Here is an 18,883-nt window from a genome sequence, read left to right as displayed (position 1 = left end):
GATAGAATTATAATACTCTAATAAAAGTCGTCAGTACCAACTCACGCTGCATCGTCTTAGTTCTTAGGAAGCTGGATCAACTTGTAGTCCTTATCAAGGTAATACCACAAGTCATACTTCGCCGGTCTCTCCGCAGCAGGAAGAACATTGGACTTGGCAGGAATGCCGAACTTCTTAGTAGCATCCTTGCTCTTGACATAGCTCTTATAGCTCTTTGTGCTGGTCTGGTTGTAGTTGATCTCGTTGGAGTCAACCTTTCCGCGCACGAGGTCCTGCCAGTCGCCGTGGCTGCTCTTGATGGTCTTGGCCATGAACTTGGCGTTTTGGTAGTCGCCGCCAACGATCTCGAGAACACTGTCGCCGCGGGCGACTTTGTAGTACTGATAGTGTTAGTGAGACTTGGGCAAAGGGACGGAGAGCTTACGGTGAACCAGTTGTAGAAGGTCTTGGCTAGACCTGGGCGATACTTTTCGAGATCCTCGACGGCTGGGAATGTTAGCCTGTGTTGATACCAAGGAAGATGGGACTTACAGTCAACCAGAGCAGCGAGAGGGTCCTTGGTGTCAATGGCAATGACCTTCCAGTCAGTTTCGCCGCCCTTTACGCACCAGTTAGTATTCTGTTTCGGCCATCTCTGTCCCGGACTTACGTCGTTCAAAGCAAGGCCACCAAGGACCTTTACAGACTTGACCTGTCCAACATGCGCAGGCCTAATACGGATTAGTCTTTGCTTCTCATTCGCGAAAGAAAACTCACGCCTCGGTGATATCGAATAGATCAATGGGATCGTTGTCACCAGGGTAGCCAGTGAAATCGTGGTCAAAGTTGGGGCTCTCCCAAGTCTGGGGAATTGACCCATAGTGGAATGGGTAAGACTTGTGAGGCCAGACACTCTCAACGAAGCGAGGGGCCTTTTTCTTGTCGTCGTGGAAGATGGGGTCTGAGATCAATTAGTATTGCACAATCTCTCTATACTACATGAACCCAAAACTCACTGAGAGGCTCATCGCGGCGAGTCTCAATTTTGCCGTCTGTCCATCGAGGAATCTCAACAACGTAGCTCACGATGCCATTGTTGCCCTTCTCGGGGTACAATGGAATATCGTGCCAGAAGGAAATAGGCTGCCCATCTTTCTCCAGCCAAACACGCCAGTCCTACATAACTTAGCGAGCCTCTGCACCAACCATTGAAAACGACTTACAAGAGTGTTACGAGCACCAACTTCACGAAGCGTCAAGGAATCATAGTCAAACTTCTTCGCCCTCGGCGCAAGAGAGGAACTAAGAGCCAAACAAGGCAACAAAGCCAACTGAACAATAAAAGACGTAACTACCATTATGAGAGATGCTCGAGCGCCCGGAGAAAAAAAGGTTTAAAGTTACATTGGGTTCCTTTTAAGCTTGATTCAAACAAAGCCAAGACGGGTATAACTCGCGTGAGTGCTTTTGCGGCTCCTCGGTGACCAAAAATGGAAGATCGTTATCGACGCGGATCGGATCGGGAGGTTCATAGATCCAACGACGATGCGGATTCGATGCACGTGGAGTTGGAGTGTAGATCTTGGAGGGGCTTTTGGTGTAAGTCCGTTGGTGGTTTGGGGGATACACGTGGGGATGGTGAGGATGGGTAATTTTATTGCTCTTGAGCTAGTGGAAGCCAAGTTGAATTGAACACCAATAATTCCATGTGAAGATATCATCTTGACTTGGCTATTCTCTCATGGCAGAATGGTGACTGCTCTTTGATGGCTTGTGTTAATTGAGTCATCTCATTGGGTAGTTCCAGCGAGTGATGTGACTGGCTGTTCCCACGTGTTTCAGCCAAAGTTGCGGGGTAAAAGTCAAGACCACAAATGCTGCATCGAGATATGTCGAGGAGGAATAAAGTGAATAAATAATGCGGCAGCGTACAGAATGTAAGCTCGCGTCCAAGGCCCTTGCCGACGGCCCGTGTGACGTGGCAGATCGCCCACTAGTTCATCAATAGTCTCCCTCTGCCGGTTCGTCGCTATCACAATCTGGTAAGGCTAACGTCACGATAGCCTTCAGCTCTCAGCTCGATCGACCCAAACAAGACATGAGCAACACTTCAGGAAGTCCAAGAGCTGATCACATACCATTCAGGCTTTTTGTCTCAACTTGAATTGAGTACCATTCGCTGGGCGATTCTCACCGATGCGGGGCTGGCCTCAATTGAGGTCCAAGCAACTGATACATGCACAGAACTGTCATATTCAGCCAGCCACTTTTATACGCTTTGAAATGATCGACAATGAAGTCTTGATCGTCGATGTTGAGAAGGGAGACTGAAAGGTATAAGAAGGGCAGAAATACACTGCAGTGTAATGGCAGCCTTACATCTTTTCCTCCGTTATATCCAAAGCCACACAAGTGTAACCTACTGTATCGCACAAGTCACCGTAGCTACAATGCTTCTCAAGTTCCTTGTTTCCATCACAGCTGCCGTTGCAGTCACAGCATCAGCCCTCGGTAAGCTCCCTGCATAACCCAGCAACACTCTCCACTAATTAGTGCCAGACAAACCAGTTGGAGCTTCTGGCTGTCGGTGGGAGGGCACAGCTCCCTACTGTGACGGCGAGTGCGAATCTGGCTGGACCGAGAGAGGACGCAGTCAATGCGGCGATGGAAGCTGCTGTTGGACTGGCAGCAAAGCCCTCTGCTGTGAAGACGAGGATGCCGTCCAGAAATTGGTGCAGCAGCAGGACAAAGTTGGCGCTTCTGGCTGTCGATGGGAGGGCACAGCTCCCTACTGTGACGGCGAGTGCGAGCCTGGCTGGAGTGAGAGGGGACGTAGTCAATGTGGAGATGGTAGCTGCTGTTGGACTGGCAGCAAGGCCCTGTGCTGCGAAGATGACGATGCCAACCGGGATCTCTAGATTAGTTACCTAGTATCGGGAAGCAAATCCAACTCTGTATGTAGCTATTATGTTGATTCTGTGGCAATGTACTCTACTACAATACCATGCTATGTACGACAAATGCCGTAAGTGTAGTCACTTTGGTAGGTAGTTTTGATCAAGAAGTGATTGGATATTCTGGAATTCTGGTTCGTGATACTTGATGTTTCTGGCCGGTTACACATGTTCCATTTATAATACAAATTGACACTACAAAGTTCGAAGATGACGGCGGAGTGACCGAGTGGTTAAGGTGAAGCACTCGAAATGACGATATGCTTTGGTTTCGGCCGCGCAGGTTCGAATCCTGTCTCCGTCGCATGTTTTTTTTCTAGTTTTTTCCCTCTTATTCTCCAACCAGAAGAGGTGACAGCACTAGACCTTTTTTTTTTTATCGTGCTTGACTGGGGACCAATCACCGGGTAAGATCCGCAATTCTGGTATTAGTGAGCTTGTTCCTCTCTAAACTGCTCTTGACATTTCGCCAATATTAGAATTTTCTCAGTCATCCCCTGAAGTATTTTTCTTATCCCATTTCGATGCGAGGACAGCCATTAGTGTGTTCATCATGCCTTTGACATGTCGCACTTGAGACTCTATGAATCCATTGTTACGCTAGAATTAAGGTTGTGGAGTTCGCCTATACCCGTCCCATCATAACGTCAATGCACGTTTTCAATGAAGAACTCGATGGTTCATAAAGACTGAACTTGTGTCAAATGTATTCAATATGTCAGGGTATATGATGATCTGCGAGAAATTGGTAATATTGGTCTAGTTTCGTGCATAATGATGATCCCATTGTGGGATTAAAACCACCAGACTTGAACTCCTGCTAAAAGAACGAGAAAAACGAAAGACAGACGTGCCCAGACTCTTAAGCAAATGCGATAAGGTCATCACCAATAAAGTGAGGGCCTTCTTCAACATCTGCCCTGCTCTCATTGTTTGTGGGAACCTTGGAAGTCGTATCTTGACCAAGGTTCCCGCCAGTATGTGTCTGGCTCTCTTCTAAGCTCTGCGCGCGGATGTCAGCATGAGCACACTGCGGCCCCGACGAAAGACTAACCCTGAGATGAAACATCTCATCAGCTGCCCACTTTTGAAGACGTAGGAGGGTCATTGGGTCTGATGGGCTCCCGAGCCGAGCTCTCATCAAAAAGTGCTGGAACTGGCGTGTCCCGCACCACTTCTCAAAGTTATCGCGTTTAGCTGCCGCGATGGCGATGAGGGCCTCTTCGGTAATGACCTTGCCGTTGGCAAGGTACTTCATGTCTTGCTTTGATAAAGACATTGTTATTTATTTATAAAGGTGGTGTCTTGTTCTGGTAGTGGTAGGTGTATATGTGGGATGGGTGTCGTTGGACAGAAAAGGCTCGGGAGGCGGGATTTGGAGAATGGTAAGAAGCAAGAAGAAGGGATGGGGAATAGGGGGAAGAGGGGGGGTTATATAAGAATTAGAAAATATTCTGGCGTAAGGGCAGGGTTTTAAAACTTCAGCCACCAGGGTACAAGTCTCGACTGTATATAGAAGACACTGCCATAGGATGGTAAGAAAGTATAGACTCGAACAGCATGACACGATGAGTCATGGGCGAAACTTTGCAATAAAACTCTTTCCAGAGGCTTCAGTTTAGTGCAGATATAAAGCAAAAAATGAAAAAAGAGAGAAAAAAAAAAAAAGCTTCTAGAGCTGGCGCTTTACGACCCGTAGTGACATGCTGTGCCTGAAAGTCAAGCCTCGGGAATCTTCTGGAAGGTCAACGGGGAAATTTAAGGTTCATCTCATCCCAGAACAGACTGGAAAGCTGAGATTCGACTTACTAGAACCCTTAAAGCTAATGTCTGTTCTGTCAGTTCTCGGTATCTACTCGATGACAAGAACTATAAAATGATAGACTGGCTGTGCTGGACCATCGTTATGGTGATATCCGAAACCCTCTTACACGCCCTGCCTAACATATTTAACTCTTTGGGAGCCTTACGAGGTTTAAGTTCATTGAAAACAATAAACTTCAATAAAATGCCATTTAGAAATATGAGTGTTTTGTGTATGCTCGTGAACGAGTCATCAGCCTTAGCATAAAGCTGATAATAGTGAACTATAGAACTGAGAGTTATCTCTGGGGACATTTCTTGGAATATTTACTTTTGCGTCAAGACAGAAACCTGAACCGATGTAACAGAAAGGAGGGATAATGGAGACCTAAAGCTTCCTCATGCATTTTAAAGTATTCTAGAAGCCTACACCCATGAAATATAAAAAGTATACAGAACCTTAAAAGAAACCATATCGAGGTGCACGACTTAGCATATCAGTCCAACGCTTTTGCATTTCCCCATAATTTATTATTCTTCAAAATATTTCCAGCTGTTTCAATAACACAAACTTAATCCTTCTCGATTAAGATGCGGCCCCGCGTAACACGAGCATAACTGGACACCATGGTATAAGCCCCTCAAGCTCGTTAGACATGATATCTAATTCCAGACTTATAGAATCGTATTTTCTACATATCGAGCCCATGGATCCTCAGCAACCCAGAAATATTGAGCCTAAAACACTTCAACCCAAGCAAAGCCTGCCTCGACAAGCTCGATGAAATAGACTTGCGCAACTTCTGTGTTTTGGTTCATCGCGACCCGTCATTTTACAGGTACATGAAATATGTTGTGAAGATCCGATCTGGTACTCCAGAAATGCTCGCGTACTACCTCATGAAGGATTATGTTGCACAAGTACGCGAGCAGGTCTACGGTGTAAGTTGATTTATGGCTTTTTTAAGAGGAAGAGACAAGAATGCTAATTATGCTAAATAGAATCTGAAGCCGGATATAATGCAGCTCAATACCGAGAATATGCTTGAGCTTTTGACCAGAAAGGTGACGGATACCCACCTTGCAGAACTTGAAAGTATGGACGACGAGGACTTCTCTGTGTATATGGAATACACGAACTTCAACAAATTCCTAATCCAGGTCTTGAGAGTCAGGCCAGGGTTCCCTCCTCGTCATGTGATGGGCCCAGTCAAGCTTTGGGCCCGACATGTAAGTCAACTACTCCAAGATCAACGACAGGTACTGACTCAATGTAGGTCGCTGATGGATTTCTGATGGTCTGATACATAGGGAAGCTCACTTCTCACTAATCAAGACACCAAAAAGACGAATGGATTAAGATTCCGTGAAACGTTTGAGTGCTGTTGTATTGCATCGAGGTTGGAGATTGTGTTGAAGAGCCAATCCAGCTTGATACATTCTTGGTATATCGTAGGTGGACGTCTGTGATCTGACAAGCATCAAAATGGTGCTGCGATGCGGAAAGGAGCTATCGAGGCCCGAAGACCTACGTGTGTCATGGAATCGGGTACCCATCGTCTCGCCCATGTCTTCAGATACGAACCCAGTAGATTGGCCTGTGTCGAAGCTTGCGGGATCTTGCATGTCACTAAAGTCACTACAAGTATGAGGCGAAGTTTACAATAGTTCCTTCTTCAAGCAAGGAACTCTAAATTATGTAGAGATAACTATGTACATGTAGTAATGAAGAATAGAGCACCCAAATCCCATCTAATTACACCCCTTAAACGCACTGAAAGTAGTACTCGTTGTGCTCGACGCACTTGTAGGGCTTCTCACACTCGGTAGGTCCCTTGTAGTTCTTACCACCGCACTGGTAGTAGTGCTTGACAACACCGCCAGAGCCAGTTCCAACGGGGTAAGCGGGGGCAGTGCCTGTGGGAGCGGGAACTTGAGGAGCGGCTGTCTCGGTGTTCCACTTATAGGTGTAGGCTGAGCTGCTGCGGACGACGGGGACGCGAGCGGTGGACTCGACGGCAGCGACAGTGGGCTCGAACTCGCCGTCGTCCTCTTCGCAATCACCAGAGGGGGCAGGGGCTTGAGTAGGAATGGGAGCCTCAGTCTCAGCACAGTCATCATCGTCAACGGGAGCCTTAGTAGGGTAAACCTGAGTTCCGTTGGTGGGGACAGCGTATGTGGGGAAAGAGGCGTCAGTCTCGGCGCAGTCATCATCGGAGTCATCGTCGACAGGAGCCTTGGTAGGATAGACCTGGGTTCCGTTGGTGGGAATGGCATATGTAGGGAAGGGGGCATCGGTTTCGGCACAGTCATCATCGTTATCATCAGTCTCAGTAGCAAGAGCAGTGCGGGTCTGCTCGGTCTGAGGAGCGGTGGTGTTCATGTAGTTCGTAGTGCCAGGGACAGTGTAGACGGGCTTGGTCTTGGTCTCGAGGGTTGTAGCGGGGGCAGTAGTCTCAACGGGGGCAACCGAACTGCCGGTAGGGGCTCCCGTGGCAGCAGCGGCGAGAAGGCTGGAGACACTGGTCCAGGCGGGCTTCTTCTCGTAGTCATCGGTGTAGAGAAGAGCCTCGCCGTTACCCTCGAAGACACCGGGGATCCAGCTGTACTTGTCAGTGATACCCCAGACGGTAACACCAACACAGCCCTTGGTGTCGAGGCAGGCACCAACAACATCGGCGTACTCATCTCCCTGAGTCTTGAGCTGAGAGGCGGTAGCGGGAACAGACTCGTGGCGGATGTCAAGCTCGGTGATGGCGACCTCAACGTTGAGATCAGTGAAGCGCTTGAAAGTGGCAGCGAGCTCAGAGCGAGAAGGAGTCTCGCCGACGATCAGATGACCCTGGAAACCAACACCGTCGATGGGGGCGCCCTCCTTCTGGAGAAGCTTGACAAGCTCGACAGCCTTGTCGGTCTTGGCACCGTTCTGCTCAAGGTTGTAGTCGTTGTAGTACCTAAATGGTCAGACCCATTTGTATCTTGAGGAGAGGGATACTCACAGCTTGGCAGCGGGATCGGCCTTGCGGGCAGCCTTGAAGGAGATGCCAAGGAAGTCAGTTCCCAGAGTGCGGGAGAAGACGCTGTCTCGCCACTCGGCGCTGTCATCGATGGCCTCGTTGACCACATCCCAAGCGTAACAATCACCCTTGTAGTGCTCAACAACGTTGGCAATATGAGCCTCGATGACCTCAGTGAGCTCCTCAGCAGAGAAAGCACCATCGGAAACTATATGCATTAGCACAACACCCCGACCCAAACATGTAGTATCACTCACCCCAGGAAGGAAGCTGACTGTGCCAAGTCAAAGCATGACACCTCAAAATCTGACCATTCTTCTTCGCAAGATCCGGGACAACATCAGCAGTCGTGTAAACGAAATCACCCTGCTTGGGCTCAACAGTCTCCCACTTCTGTCCGTTCTCCGGAACGAGCTGTCCAAACTCCTCAACGTCGTCAGCTAGCTTGCTGTAGGGCGCATCGCTGATATATCCGTTATCGACAGCTGAGCCGAAGTACTTGAGTCCAGCGGCCTGCGCCAGGCTGTGAAGCTGGGCCGAGACAGGGCTCGAGGCCAAAAGTCCAAGGAGTGTAGTCTTGTGCATTTTTGTGTGGGGAAAAAGAGTGTATAGTAGCTTAAAAAAGGCAAACAAAAGAGTGTATTTTGCTTTTTCTTGAGCTACTGAAAGAAGGGAAAAAAGAAGGAAGGAATGTCAATAAACGACTCGCGTTTGTTAACAAAGAAGAAGCGAGTATAGATGCGGGACCCGAGATCATGATATATATCCATTCGCTAGCTTAACCGTACATACAATCTTGAGCTTAGCCGCTGGAATATCATTAAAGCCCATGTAGATCGTCCCATCTGCATATGAGAGCCTTGTGTCCTTTAACCTTACGGTAAAATATCTTCCGTCAGTCATTTGTGGTGTAAGTCCCCTGGCACGTCCCGCTTCGTCTCAGGTCTGTGACAGGGATGCATATTTTGTCGTGTCAGGGACCGAAACTGGCAATGGAGATAGCGTATCGTGACGAAGAGATCGACCCAGTTTGTGTTGATTACCCGGGTAAATTGCCATTGAATGTTCGGCAATGTCAAAATTGTTGGTTCCTTGCGTACTGCCCTGTTGTTGACCAATTATCCATGAAAGGAGGGATCCAGGAACAGAGTGTTAAGTTAGTTCAGGAACAGGGCGGATAAATCTGAGGATGGCGGTTAAATATACAGATGATCACCAACACAGACACCATCGTTTGGGTACCATTCTTATCTCTATTCTAGCGTCTTCTTGATCTTTGTTATACATAGTAGATAGATAAACTGTGATAGAATGACTGTAACAAGCAAATGGCTCAGCTTCTTGTGTTGTACTACGATATGCCGACAAGATAAGATGATCCTGATCCACCCTTTGATGTTTCAGATACCCGGCGCTAGAAGCCGTTGGTAATAGCTTATTTTTCGTCTCATCTCAACGTGATGATGGGGTTATCGGTGGGGTATTCAATGGCACGTCTATGATTTCGCTTAATGTCCTTGGCTATTACAGCACGGCTGGGGGAGTGAATCTGTCAAGTATCATATCATCACCTGCGGCTAAATCTCGCCTATAACTGGTCAGTCTACACGATCAAGCTTTGTACAGTACCCAATTCGTACAAGTGGCTCCTTCAAGTGGACATTTAAAACTGGCTGTCTGCCCTGCCAAGAGCCGCTGTAATCTCGAGTTCTTCCAAACCCTTGTTCCATACAGTCACCTTAATCTTCTGCCCTGACTCGGTATATATAAGCAAAGAATACCTGGCCTTGTTAGCAATCATATAGTCAGCATCATCCAACTTGCGGGCGAATTTCTCGGTCACCATACTCCGTACAGCCTGCCCCTTGGTTCTCCTTTCTAAGTACCGTTGTAGGATGAAGAGACTGTCTGCTTCTATCCACAGTCTACCTGTCAACAAGATAGCAGAAGTGTCGATACTGTTTTTTATTGGGCTTTCCACTTCTCGTATGAGACTCGTTCGACTCATAATAGAGAAGGGATAACGGTGGTATGCAATCGTGCACACTGACATGGTCTGAGAGTTTTGCAATGAACACGACAAAGAAAGCTTTGATTGTAGAGTATTGGCCTTCTCTTTAGAGTCTCTCTGGAATTTCAAGAATCTCGTAGCATTCATGTTTCAATATCAGCTCTATATATCTGACTTCCATCATGATTGCACTCAAAAGGCATGTACATGGCAGTTCACAAACCCATAACCAGTTTGCTGAGATCAGACTATTCAAACAACCGTAACGCAGCTCATTGTCACTACGGTAAACTGAGAAGATATTATAATTCTACAATCTCACCGTATATGAAGAATGGCTGCTGAACCTTAGTGGTTGCAGCTTGAACCTACCCTATTGGCCTACGCGCGTTTAGTCAGCCATCTCAACTTCCTCATGTGAGATGCGCCGCTTTCATCATGCCCTTCAACTCCTTCATCATCATCCCCCGAAAAGATATACTGTCTCTCATTTCTTTCTGGCTTTTAGTTCACTAGCTATCAGTGAAACCCACAAAATGGTGCTCAAGACTACGTTGCTTGCAGCCAAACCTCCCTCTGATCCACCATCACCACCCCCGAGCAAGCCGAACATCTCACTGCATCATGGAGAAGCAGAATGGACAGCCGTTTACCCCATTATCGAGAGATTATACATGAAAGATCGGAGAAAGCTTCGACATATCATGCAGATCATGGAGGAAAAGCATAATTTCAAGGCATCGTGAGATCAACCACCTACCTGATATTATCGGAAGCTCATATGAAACCCAGAGTTCAGATGTATAAGAGGCGCTTCACAAAATGGGGGTTCTATAAATCAAAACCAAGAAATGTGAAGAATACTTGCAAGTACAGGATGCCGAGTGCAAGAAATACACCAGAGACTCAAAAGTGGCCAGACGCTGCGCTGTGCCATAGCCAGTCCCTTGTTCTCTCCCCGAGCCCAGATCCTTTAGAGACAAGCAGTCTTGAATTTCTTACAAGTATATCCGACTGGAGTAATTCATTTTATGAATCTCTCTATACCGATGGATTGCACGCACAAAACATCCATTCGTCACCACAAACTGTTAAAATCAATCGTTACGATCCAGAGGGCTTGAGTTTCGCCTTCCGAACTATCGTTGAGCTCATACAGCGAGGCAAAGGCGTTCTAGCAGGCCGCTTGACCCGAAAAGCCTTTCTTGATATTGAGAATATGCTGCAAGTCGAGGCACCTTTGTTCATGTGGAATGTCTTGGAAATCATGTATCACATGGTTCGGCTTGGTCAGACACAGCTTCTTGGTATGCTTCTCATGCAACTGGTCGAACTGGCGAGTAATACCCATGAGATGCAGCATCCGGTTATCAAGATGCTGAAGAGCTTGCAAAGAGCGGTATATCTTTGGGAGAAGCATGCTACACTTGAGAAGATGAACCTTCTTGAGCAGGCCTGGGGTTTGAATGCGGATATAATATTCAGAAACTACGACTCGAGGCTGTTGGCCATGTACTACCGCCTAGTCTGGGAATCTTCCTGCATTAAACTTGGTGAGGATCAACTGGATGGCCTTGATAAATGGTTCTCAGCTGTCAAGAGCAAGATTCCGCACGAGGATTCCTACTTTCGACAGGCTGTTCTATTCAACGATCCCAACTCGACGGAGGATGCAGAACCGCCGAGAGACTACGAGATCACAAAAGCGCTCTGCGTTTCGGCAATACAGCATCGCTGCACAATGACCTTTGGAGAGTCAAACATGTCAAGCCTCGTGCGTTTGGGTTTACTCAAGAGTAGGGTTCTCGACGAGATTGACGAGCAACCAAGCGATGAAATACCACAGTCCCAAACACGGTTTCAAGCAAGGGTTATGGCCTATTTAATGAAGGTTCTGATGGACGTTGATAGAGAACTGGGGTTGGATGTCAATGTGGCGGACAGAATGCGAAACAAGATCGCCTTGCGAGAATTTGGCTACTCGAGCACTTCACCGCAAGTTATATATGATATGTGGCAGCTAGAAGCCTTTCTACAAAAAGAAGGAGATGTAGCTGAAGCGGAAAAGATAAGGAATGAGACGTATAAGAGGCTGGAGGAGTATGTGGACCAGGTGCCTGTGGACGAGGTCTAGCGGGCGCATGACTGACAAGCACAGAAGCAATGTGATAGCTAAATGTGATGAGATATTGAGACGATTTACCCAAAACGCCACGAGTCTATGCTCTATAAAATGCCTTCTTATGCAACATCAACATGCCTTACAAATACAGTCACCTCATGAATCACGGCCCAGTCGCTCTTCGTTATCTTGAGTTAGTTCATATGCCGGTCGGAAACCCTGCCCGTTTTGACCCTGCTTCTTCAGATGGGGGTTTGGATGTGTATCCTTTATACCACCTAGACTCGTGTAGCCTTGGTCGTATAGAGGACAATACTCAATGCCGAGGTGTCGGATAAACTGGACATGTTAGTTCGTTCGGCGCATGACGGTAGTGGGGACTTACAGCCCAGATTTGAACTGTAAGAAAGTGAGTTAGCAATTGTTCGTTGTACGCCTGTCAGCAAGGCATTTCGGGCCAGGGAGGAGTCTTACCATAATGCCAGTCGATAACAGGATGTATTCTCATAAACGACGGCCAGCCAGCGTCCGTCGGATCAAAGAACGTCAGGTTCTCGCCATGAGGATCCGTTCTTCTCGTTCCCACAAACACAGCCTTGATACTCGGTCGTTCCTCAAGGTATATCTCCAGCCCCTTCTTCATCGGTAACACGTAGCGCGCGACTTCGAGGCCGTATTCTTCGCTGGACGTCTCGACGAATGTGTCGACTTCGGGAAAGGGATGCGCTGCAACAATGTACACGCATTGGAGCTTTTCGGGGGGTGTGAGTTCGGAACTGCCGTTGGTCGTGTCGGATGTGGAATAGTAATGCCGGCCCATGCGAGCGAGGAGGAGGATTAAAAGAACGAGGCCTGGGATGATTAGTATTTTTCGCTGGTGGATGGAAGACCGTAAAAGGGACTCTGACAGAGCCCCGGACCCTCGTTATGCGACTTACAGTCCTTTCCGCCATTATATGATAACGATATTTGTTCCGGTCTGGTTCCGTCAGCCCTTATCCGACCTTCCCATCCGACAAACGCACCGATATCTCTGCAACGCTTCATCCACGACCTCTATCGACTTGCGGACCTGATCTTGTACATCGCGCAATGTCTGTGTCTCAGCCTCCTCAGCAATGAACGCTTCGACCTTTTGCTGCAGCTCGAGACACTTGTCGCGCAGAGAGCGGGGTGGCGGGGTCGAGATCATGATGGCTCTCGATGCCTCGGGTGTAAAGGGACTGGCGTTTCGAGTATTTTTTAATCGAGTTTAGAAACAGAGGATCTAATTTAGGGAGAGAATAATAGAGAGGAATTGATTTCGAGGAATTGTATGTGTTGCGACGAAGCGAAAGTTAATGGCTCCGGTTTCGCCGTGTTACTTACTTGAGCGATGGAGGGGAGGTACGTACGTAAAGAGGGTGCTGCTGGACTGCCGAGCAGCTTCCATGCGATCACGTGCGGGACTGTTCTGCGGTTTGGTTGCCGCATCACGTGCATCACTTACAAGAGCTGTTAGTGGTGAATAGATTTACCTCGGAACATAACAAGAGTCACTATTTTCAATAGAAAGATATACTGTGAGAGAAGTGGAAGTATCGTTATGAATCATCTTTTAATTCTATGTTTGAACCATCATCACCCCCCATAAAATGCCCAAGACCGTAACTCCGAAAACATCATCAGACTCAAACGACAACCTGTCTATTCTCTACCTGAATGTTGTGAACCACCTCAAATGACCAAAGCCCATAATTTCCAGTGAGTCAATCACTGGATCCATTGCCAAGTCATGAACTTGATACAAGGTATGCCGTCTCGCTGCCACCTCCACCTCTTCCTCAGCCACAGCTCAACCAAGTCTTCCGGGCCAATTCCAGCGTCCTTCATGTCCCAAGCACTGATCTCGTAGAATATGCGGCCGCGAGCCCTGAAGACTTCATTGCCTGGCCATGGTTGAGTGACCAGGGAGGCGGGCATCTCTATGTGGCTCCACTTGTAACGAACTAGTTGAGCTGGCTGCACGCAGAAATATATTGTTTCGATATCAGGAAACGCGGCTTTCACACATGCCAGGTAACGAGAATGGTCGGTGAAACTAAGATTTTCGCCGACCGGTATAGCTACCTTTTGGATGCCTCTTAGACCGTCGTACATCATGGACCTCCAACGTGGCCAGTAATTTCCGGCGCCTTGGATCCCACTTACACGGTCACTACCGTGACACCATCTCTCGACAATGACCAGGTCGCTGGATGCGTCGATATCAATGCTGCTTAATTTCTTCACCCTCAGGGCATTGTCATGCGAGTTGTCGAGTATCATGCGTGCAGGGACTTGCGGCCGATAAAAGTTCCAGCAGCGGGTGATCTCTTGATATGATGCACGGCAAACTCGCATCAGGTCATAATCACCTTTTGGGTTTGAAGCCGGCGGAGGAGGAAAACTACCGAGACTTGCTGGGATAGAGTGTGCCATTTCTAGTATTCGAGGGTTGTCAGACAATTTCCTGACATCCACGAAGTAGGCCCGTGGAGCATCAACACATAGAGCATAAGCCCAGATCAAGTTCTGGATTTCCTGAGGCAATTGACCGAATCTATGAAATGCGCCCTTGGGTTCATTGTCAGAGTCAATGCTAGTGTTGGGACTCTGCCGTTTGAAGAGTTTCTTGACGAGCTGGAACATTTTGTGTTGTATCTGCTTGTATCTGATTGCTGTAGGACTTGGAAGAGCTGTTGGTTATCGCAGTTATAGATTGGAGTATCTCAATATTCTTATACTCTTTTCTATTGAACGAACACACCATTGATAACATGCTGTCGCCGGAAAACTCAACTGTTCGACAAGGGTCTCTGGGTGTCAACGGGCAGGCATTCTGGCGAACAGTGCAGTGTGCTCATAACATCTCACATCTGTGCTTTGTATTGTAGGTTTGGAAGCGAGGAGAACAATTGAATGCATAGAAATGCCAGGTAAAATCTCGAACGAAATACTCTTCCGTCGGGATTGCGACATACTAGCCATTGCTTGTAGACACTGCCCATATCCTCGTGAACAACAAAGGTGGCGAGACTTAATTCCTGAGAATCGGGTAATTGGAAGGAATTGGTATAGTAGCCGTTGTAGGGAAACCCTATTGGTTATACTCAAAGACTGTTGTAGAGTGCCGCGTATAGAATTATTAGGGACTTTCTGAAACAATGAACATAACAGCCCATGGTTGAGATGACGGTTCTCTTCAATGAACCGTTGTTCATCCCCACGCCATATTCAATAGGCCAGTACCACATTCATACAGATACGAAGCTGCACGTGGAATACTCACAACTCAATCCGGTTCTTGTTGTCCGCCATCAGCGGTTGTGGCATTTTCTGGTGTATCAAGGACCGATGTGAGATACTTCATGGTAGAACTTGGCTTCCTCCGTGGTATAGCCCCTGGCATTGAAGGAACACTGCTGCAAAATTCATCGTGAAATGTCGAAGACTGTCTGGTTCAATGTGATAAAGGGCAAATGTAATGAAAGTCGGTTGACATTAAGGCCTCAGTAGCCCCGAAGAACTTTTCGGAGCTGGCGAAAGAATCGCATCAGATATGAGATTGAGCTTGTTGACAAGACCTCGCTCCTTCTTACTCAAACCATTCAGATTCTAGTGATGACCATTATATTCTCACAAATAAAGTGAATATTTATAAAGAGGTGTTGAAAAAGGTGAATTATTGCGTCGGAAGCGACACTTCGCTGTGGAAATCGTCATCTTCGTTGTGAACACTTTTGGCTTGCAATTCTTTCTCCTCGTCTTCGTCTCCGCCTATGTCGACATCTGGCACTTCAGTGTACTTGATTCTTGAGACGAGTGAGCCGTAGATACTGAACATGCAGTAAAGTAGCAGGTTTCTCTGGAACAGAACACCAAGATATCTCGAACAGAACAGGGACTGAAGAAGACAACGAAGAAACACCGTCACTTTGACTACGCTTCAGAAAGCATAAGATTTGTAACGACATATCCAGTTGTTCTGATATTGACTTCTGGTTCCAAAAAGACTGTATGTTGTGTAAAGCTGTGTATAGCAGTCGACTCAAAATCGCCATGAGATGCATTTTCCAATGCTTGTTTTGCTGCCGATCTTCTTCCGAGGCGCAAAGCGTTCATCTATTGGCAACATTTGGGCTTGGATAGAGTACTTGGAACAGCACTATTGTCAAGTTCCGGGAAAGGGGCGTCCTGCAATTATCCCCTGGCTCGCTTCTCTCAGTGCCATCGCCTCTCTCTCCAAACTTTTGATCATGGGGAACAGGAACACATGGCCTCTCAATGTCTAGTCCATCGTTCCTCTCTCGTAGTGCGAGCGTTTAGTGTCTTCGCGAGGCCATCAGTGACCTTGTTCGCGAGCGCAACTTTCTCCGTTGTCAAGAAAGGCCTCTCCAGTAGTGCTCGAAGTCATGGTGGTCGCTTTAGAGCGCAATGATGTTGTTGTGTAGGGGCCACATGAGGTAAAGGTTCGCTTGATTGAGTCACATCAGTTCGTGCATCCTGTCATGGGTTGGTTTCCTGCGGTATGCTCACTGTAGGTGCAGATCTTGGTGACGGCTAAGTGAGGTGTCAGAGTTGGATTTTCCGCGAGCTGACTGACTTACTGGGCGTGCAGGTCATCATTCTCGTGTTTGGGAAATGTGCTTCTCCAGGTAGCCGCTCATTCATCCAGTTTATCTGACGAAACAGATAAATCGTAAGAAAGAATTGGTGGATACTTGACAAAGTCGTGAAAGGGGCTGAATCGAGGTAGTCTGCGGGAAATTTTATAGGTCTTGGCCAAGCTGACCAAGATTGCCAGCGCACTTTTGATAGTTGCGATTAAAAGCGAGCGACAAGAACAATTATCAGCAAAGGAAATGAAGAGTTCAACGAAGTTTTCGGAGAGGAGTTCATTAAAGTGCTGTTCGCAAGACTGGAGAGCCTCGAGCCAGTCGACATGTTCGCAGAGTTCGCTGGACATGCATGCGTCGCTGGGCATGAGTCGATCATTTGAGACCTTTGAAGCACATAGCGGTGGTGTCTATGGCACTGATATCTAACGCTTCGCGTTCTTTTTTTGATATCCACTCATACATGCTTTGTCTTGGGACGGGTGTAGTATAATTGGATGACCCATCACCGTCGAACTTTCTCTGCCCCCTCTGGCCTTGAGTAGGCAAGACTGCCAGGGTACATTGTTCCTGGTTTGGTGGTTAATTGTGCAGGAAAAGCATTTTTCTAGGTCAAATCGAGCTTTTGAGCATCGTCCATCTTGATGTCCCGTTGAGATGAGCTGCTGATGGTTAGGCATGCAGTGTTGGGCCCCAGGATCTTGCTAATGACTTTCAGCTTGTTGATCGGCTTGCACTAAAGTCTATCGGCGTCGTTTTAAGGGCACTGGGAATTATCTTCCAGAGTATAAGTAGTGCTGTAAGGCCGATTTGCGACCTATAGCGAAGTACGCTGTTGCCACTTGGCCCGGTGCGTCAGTCTTGGCGGCACTGGGAGTTTTCCATATATTGCTTGCTACAACTATGCCGAGCTTGGGGCTGGCCGGCTTCAGAAGTAACCTGTTCTGCCCCTTCTCGTGATGAGGGCATGGCAAGGTTTGACTCTGGTGTCAAGGTAGATAAGTACTTTTCGCACTATCTGCAGTCGAAGGAATCAGCAGTGTAGTAAGAATGACACGGAGAACTATAAGCCATTTGGTAATGAAAGGAGCCGCGATAATAGTTTCGGCCCAAGTTTGTTGAATTTTCGCCTCTGGTCAGTTGGACGCATGTGAACGCTGACAGTCTCTCCGAAAACGAGGTCAAGATGATCCCGAAGCGCTCCGTAGAAGGATTGACCGTCCTGACCCGCGTCTTTGCCTTGGAAGTCGAGTGCCACCAGTCTTGGAGTTTTCTGCAGCACAAGGGACCATCCCGAGCATGGCCATTCTGGCCTCTGTAGCTCACATCTAATCTCAGCAGTACTTAGAAAGTCCAGTGCTTCTTTCCACTGTCAGGCACATTGAAGATACTCCTGTTCCGCGTGAATTTGCTCTTGAAGTGTCCATTCTGGTCTGGGAGATACTCGGCTGATTTAGACTACCTCTCTTAGCTGAGGACTGCATCGTGTTGTTCATCCACGTTGAGGCGGCCATCTTCGTCACCCTCTTCGTCGAGGTTGTCGGCCTTATGAGGCGCAGCCCTCTGTGAAATGCTGTATTTGGGTATAGCCATAAACAATGGAGCGTTCCCGTTGGATTGGATGGCCAGGTTATATATAAGTAGCCCCAAGTGTTCATTAGCTGTGTTTTTTCTCACTTTGTGTTCCTCATACTGCTCTGCGTTGCCTTGCGACCCGATCTAATCTATTACTTTCAGTTGGATCATAAGGTTGAAGGCAGCAGCGCTGTATGACCTCAAGACTTGCTTTTAAATTTATTGTGTTTTTTTGGCGTTGTGTATGACGCCTTATACGTGATATGCTGAAAAATAAGCATTATATTATGTTATTCTCATTATGAGACCTTATTGGCTATACCTCGCGTATTGCTGCAGAGACATTTTAACTTTTTAATATACAAGTAGCAGCTCTGGACGTCGCCTCAGCTCGATATACTGGTAAAAGTCGCTCAGATGGTGGGTAACACGACAGCTGACGCCCAGTATGAGTCGTCGAATTTAATCTCTTCACCCGATTCTAGCTTGACGTGCACTTCGTTGCAGGACGTGTGGCTCCCCTGCATCCAAATGCAATGTAAATCCGCAAATCATCTGCAGCTTCTTCCAAGGCGAGGCGGGCGGCGTCGAAGTCCAGCTGTAACCTCTTCACCTCGACCGGCGAGTAAGGCAGGCAAGATATCTTTAGATGGCAGTGGAGAAAAGGATGCCTCCGAGCCAGCGGCATGATATGAAGCAGTGGGTTCGGACGAAAAGATTGGGTGTTGATAAAGTTCACGGTCGCCTTACATGTTTGGACATGTTTTTGAAGGCACATGACTCGG

At 47.5% G+C, this 18,883-nt stretch overlaps 8 protein-coding genes and 1 non-coding gene across 9 annotated transcripts; 4 read left to right on the top strand and 5 right to left on the bottom strand.

Annotated features, from left to right (window-relative positions):
• Window positions 1-56: 56 nt before the first annotated feature.
• On the bottom strand, window positions 57-1,337 carry J7337_006045 (uncharacterized protein; the record flags this gene model as incomplete). The annotated part of the gene is made up of 7 exons (XM_044823711.1): window positions 57-380; window positions 425-486; window positions 532-598; window positions 650-710; window positions 757-940; window positions 996-1,155; window positions 1,203-1,337. The coding sequence occupies 7 exons, from the start codon at window positions 1,335-1,337 to the stop codon at window positions 57-59; spliced, it is 993 nt and encodes a 330-aa protein (XP_044682202.1).
• A 1,092-nt stretch (window positions 1,338-2,429) lies between these two features.
• Window positions 2,430-2,897, top strand: J7337_006044 (uncharacterized protein; the record flags this gene model as incomplete). Its single annotated transcript, XM_044823710.1, has 2 exons — window positions 2,430-2,490; window positions 2,539-2,897. The coding sequence occupies 2 exons, from the start codon at window positions 2,430-2,432 to the stop codon at window positions 2,895-2,897; spliced, it is 420 nt and encodes a 139-aa protein (XP_044682201.1).
• A 251-nt stretch (window positions 2,898-3,148) lies between these two features.
• Window positions 3,149-3,237, top strand: J7337_006043. Its single transcript has one exon. It is a non-coding gene; the product is annotated as a tRNA-Ser (tRNA).
• Window positions 3,238-3,795: 558 nt separating this feature from the next.
• Window positions 3,796-4,212, bottom strand: J7337_006042 (uncharacterized protein; the record flags this gene model as incomplete). Its single annotated transcript, XM_044823709.1, has 2 exons — window positions 3,796-3,936; window positions 3,988-4,212. 2 exons carry the CDS (start codon window positions 4,210-4,212, stop codon window positions 3,796-3,798), a joined length of 366 nt encoding a protein of 121 aa, XP_044682200.1.
• A 1,406-nt stretch (window positions 4,213-5,618) lies between these two features.
• J7337_006041 (uncharacterized protein) lies at window positions 5,619-6,040 on the top strand (the record flags this gene model as incomplete). The annotated part of the gene is made up of 3 exons (XM_044823708.1): window positions 5,619-5,678; window positions 5,739-5,966; window positions 6,014-6,040. The coding sequence occupies 3 exons, from the start codon at window positions 5,619-5,621 to the stop codon at window positions 6,038-6,040; spliced, it is 315 nt and encodes a 104-aa protein (XP_044682199.1).
• A 461-nt stretch (window positions 6,041-6,501) lies between these two features.
• Window positions 6,502-8,338, bottom strand: J7337_006040 (uncharacterized protein; the record flags this gene model as incomplete). The annotated part of the gene is made up of 3 exons (XM_044823707.1): window positions 6,502-7,690; window positions 7,736-7,961; window positions 8,065-8,338. The coding sequence occupies 3 exons, from the start codon at window positions 8,336-8,338 to the stop codon at window positions 6,502-6,504; spliced, it is 1,689 nt and encodes a 562-aa protein (XP_044682198.1).
• Window positions 8,339-10,983: 2,645 nt separating this feature from the next.
• Window positions 10,984-11,898, top strand: J7337_006039 (uncharacterized protein; the record flags this gene model as incomplete). Its single annotated transcript, XM_044823706.1, has 1 exon — window positions 10,984-11,898. The coding sequence occupies one exon, from the start codon at window positions 10,984-10,986 to the stop codon at window positions 11,896-11,898; it is 915 nt and encodes a 304-aa protein (XP_044682197.1).
• A 144-nt stretch (window positions 11,899-12,042) lies between these two features.
• J7337_006038 (uncharacterized protein) lies at window positions 12,043-13,078 on the bottom strand (the record flags this gene model as incomplete). Its single annotated transcript, XM_044823705.1, has 5 exons — window positions 12,043-12,225; window positions 12,272-12,285; window positions 12,361-12,738; window positions 12,825-12,865; window positions 12,912-13,078. 5 exons carry the CDS (start codon window positions 13,076-13,078, stop codon window positions 12,043-12,045), a joined length of 783 nt encoding a protein of 260 aa, XP_044682196.1.
• A 946-nt stretch (window positions 13,079-14,024) lies between these two features.
• On the bottom strand, window positions 14,025-14,556 carry J7337_006037 (uncharacterized protein; the record flags this gene model as incomplete). Its single annotated transcript, XM_044823704.1, is given in 2 exon segments — window positions 14,025-14,060; window positions 14,077-14,556. 2 exon segments carry the CDS (start codon window positions 14,554-14,556, stop codon window positions 14,025-14,027), a joined length of 516 nt encoding a protein of 171 aa, XP_044682195.1.
• Window positions 14,557-18,883: the final 4,327 nt, after the last annotated feature.

Source organism: Fusarium musae, chromosome 4 (genome assembly GCF_019915245.1).
Source record: "Fusarium musae strain F31 chromosome 4, whole genome shotgun sequence".
Taxonomy (NCBI): Eukaryota; Fungi; Ascomycota; class Sordariomycetes; order Hypocreales; family Nectriaceae; genus Fusarium; species Fusarium musae.
This window is presented reverse-complemented; position numbering and strand designations above follow the sequence as displayed.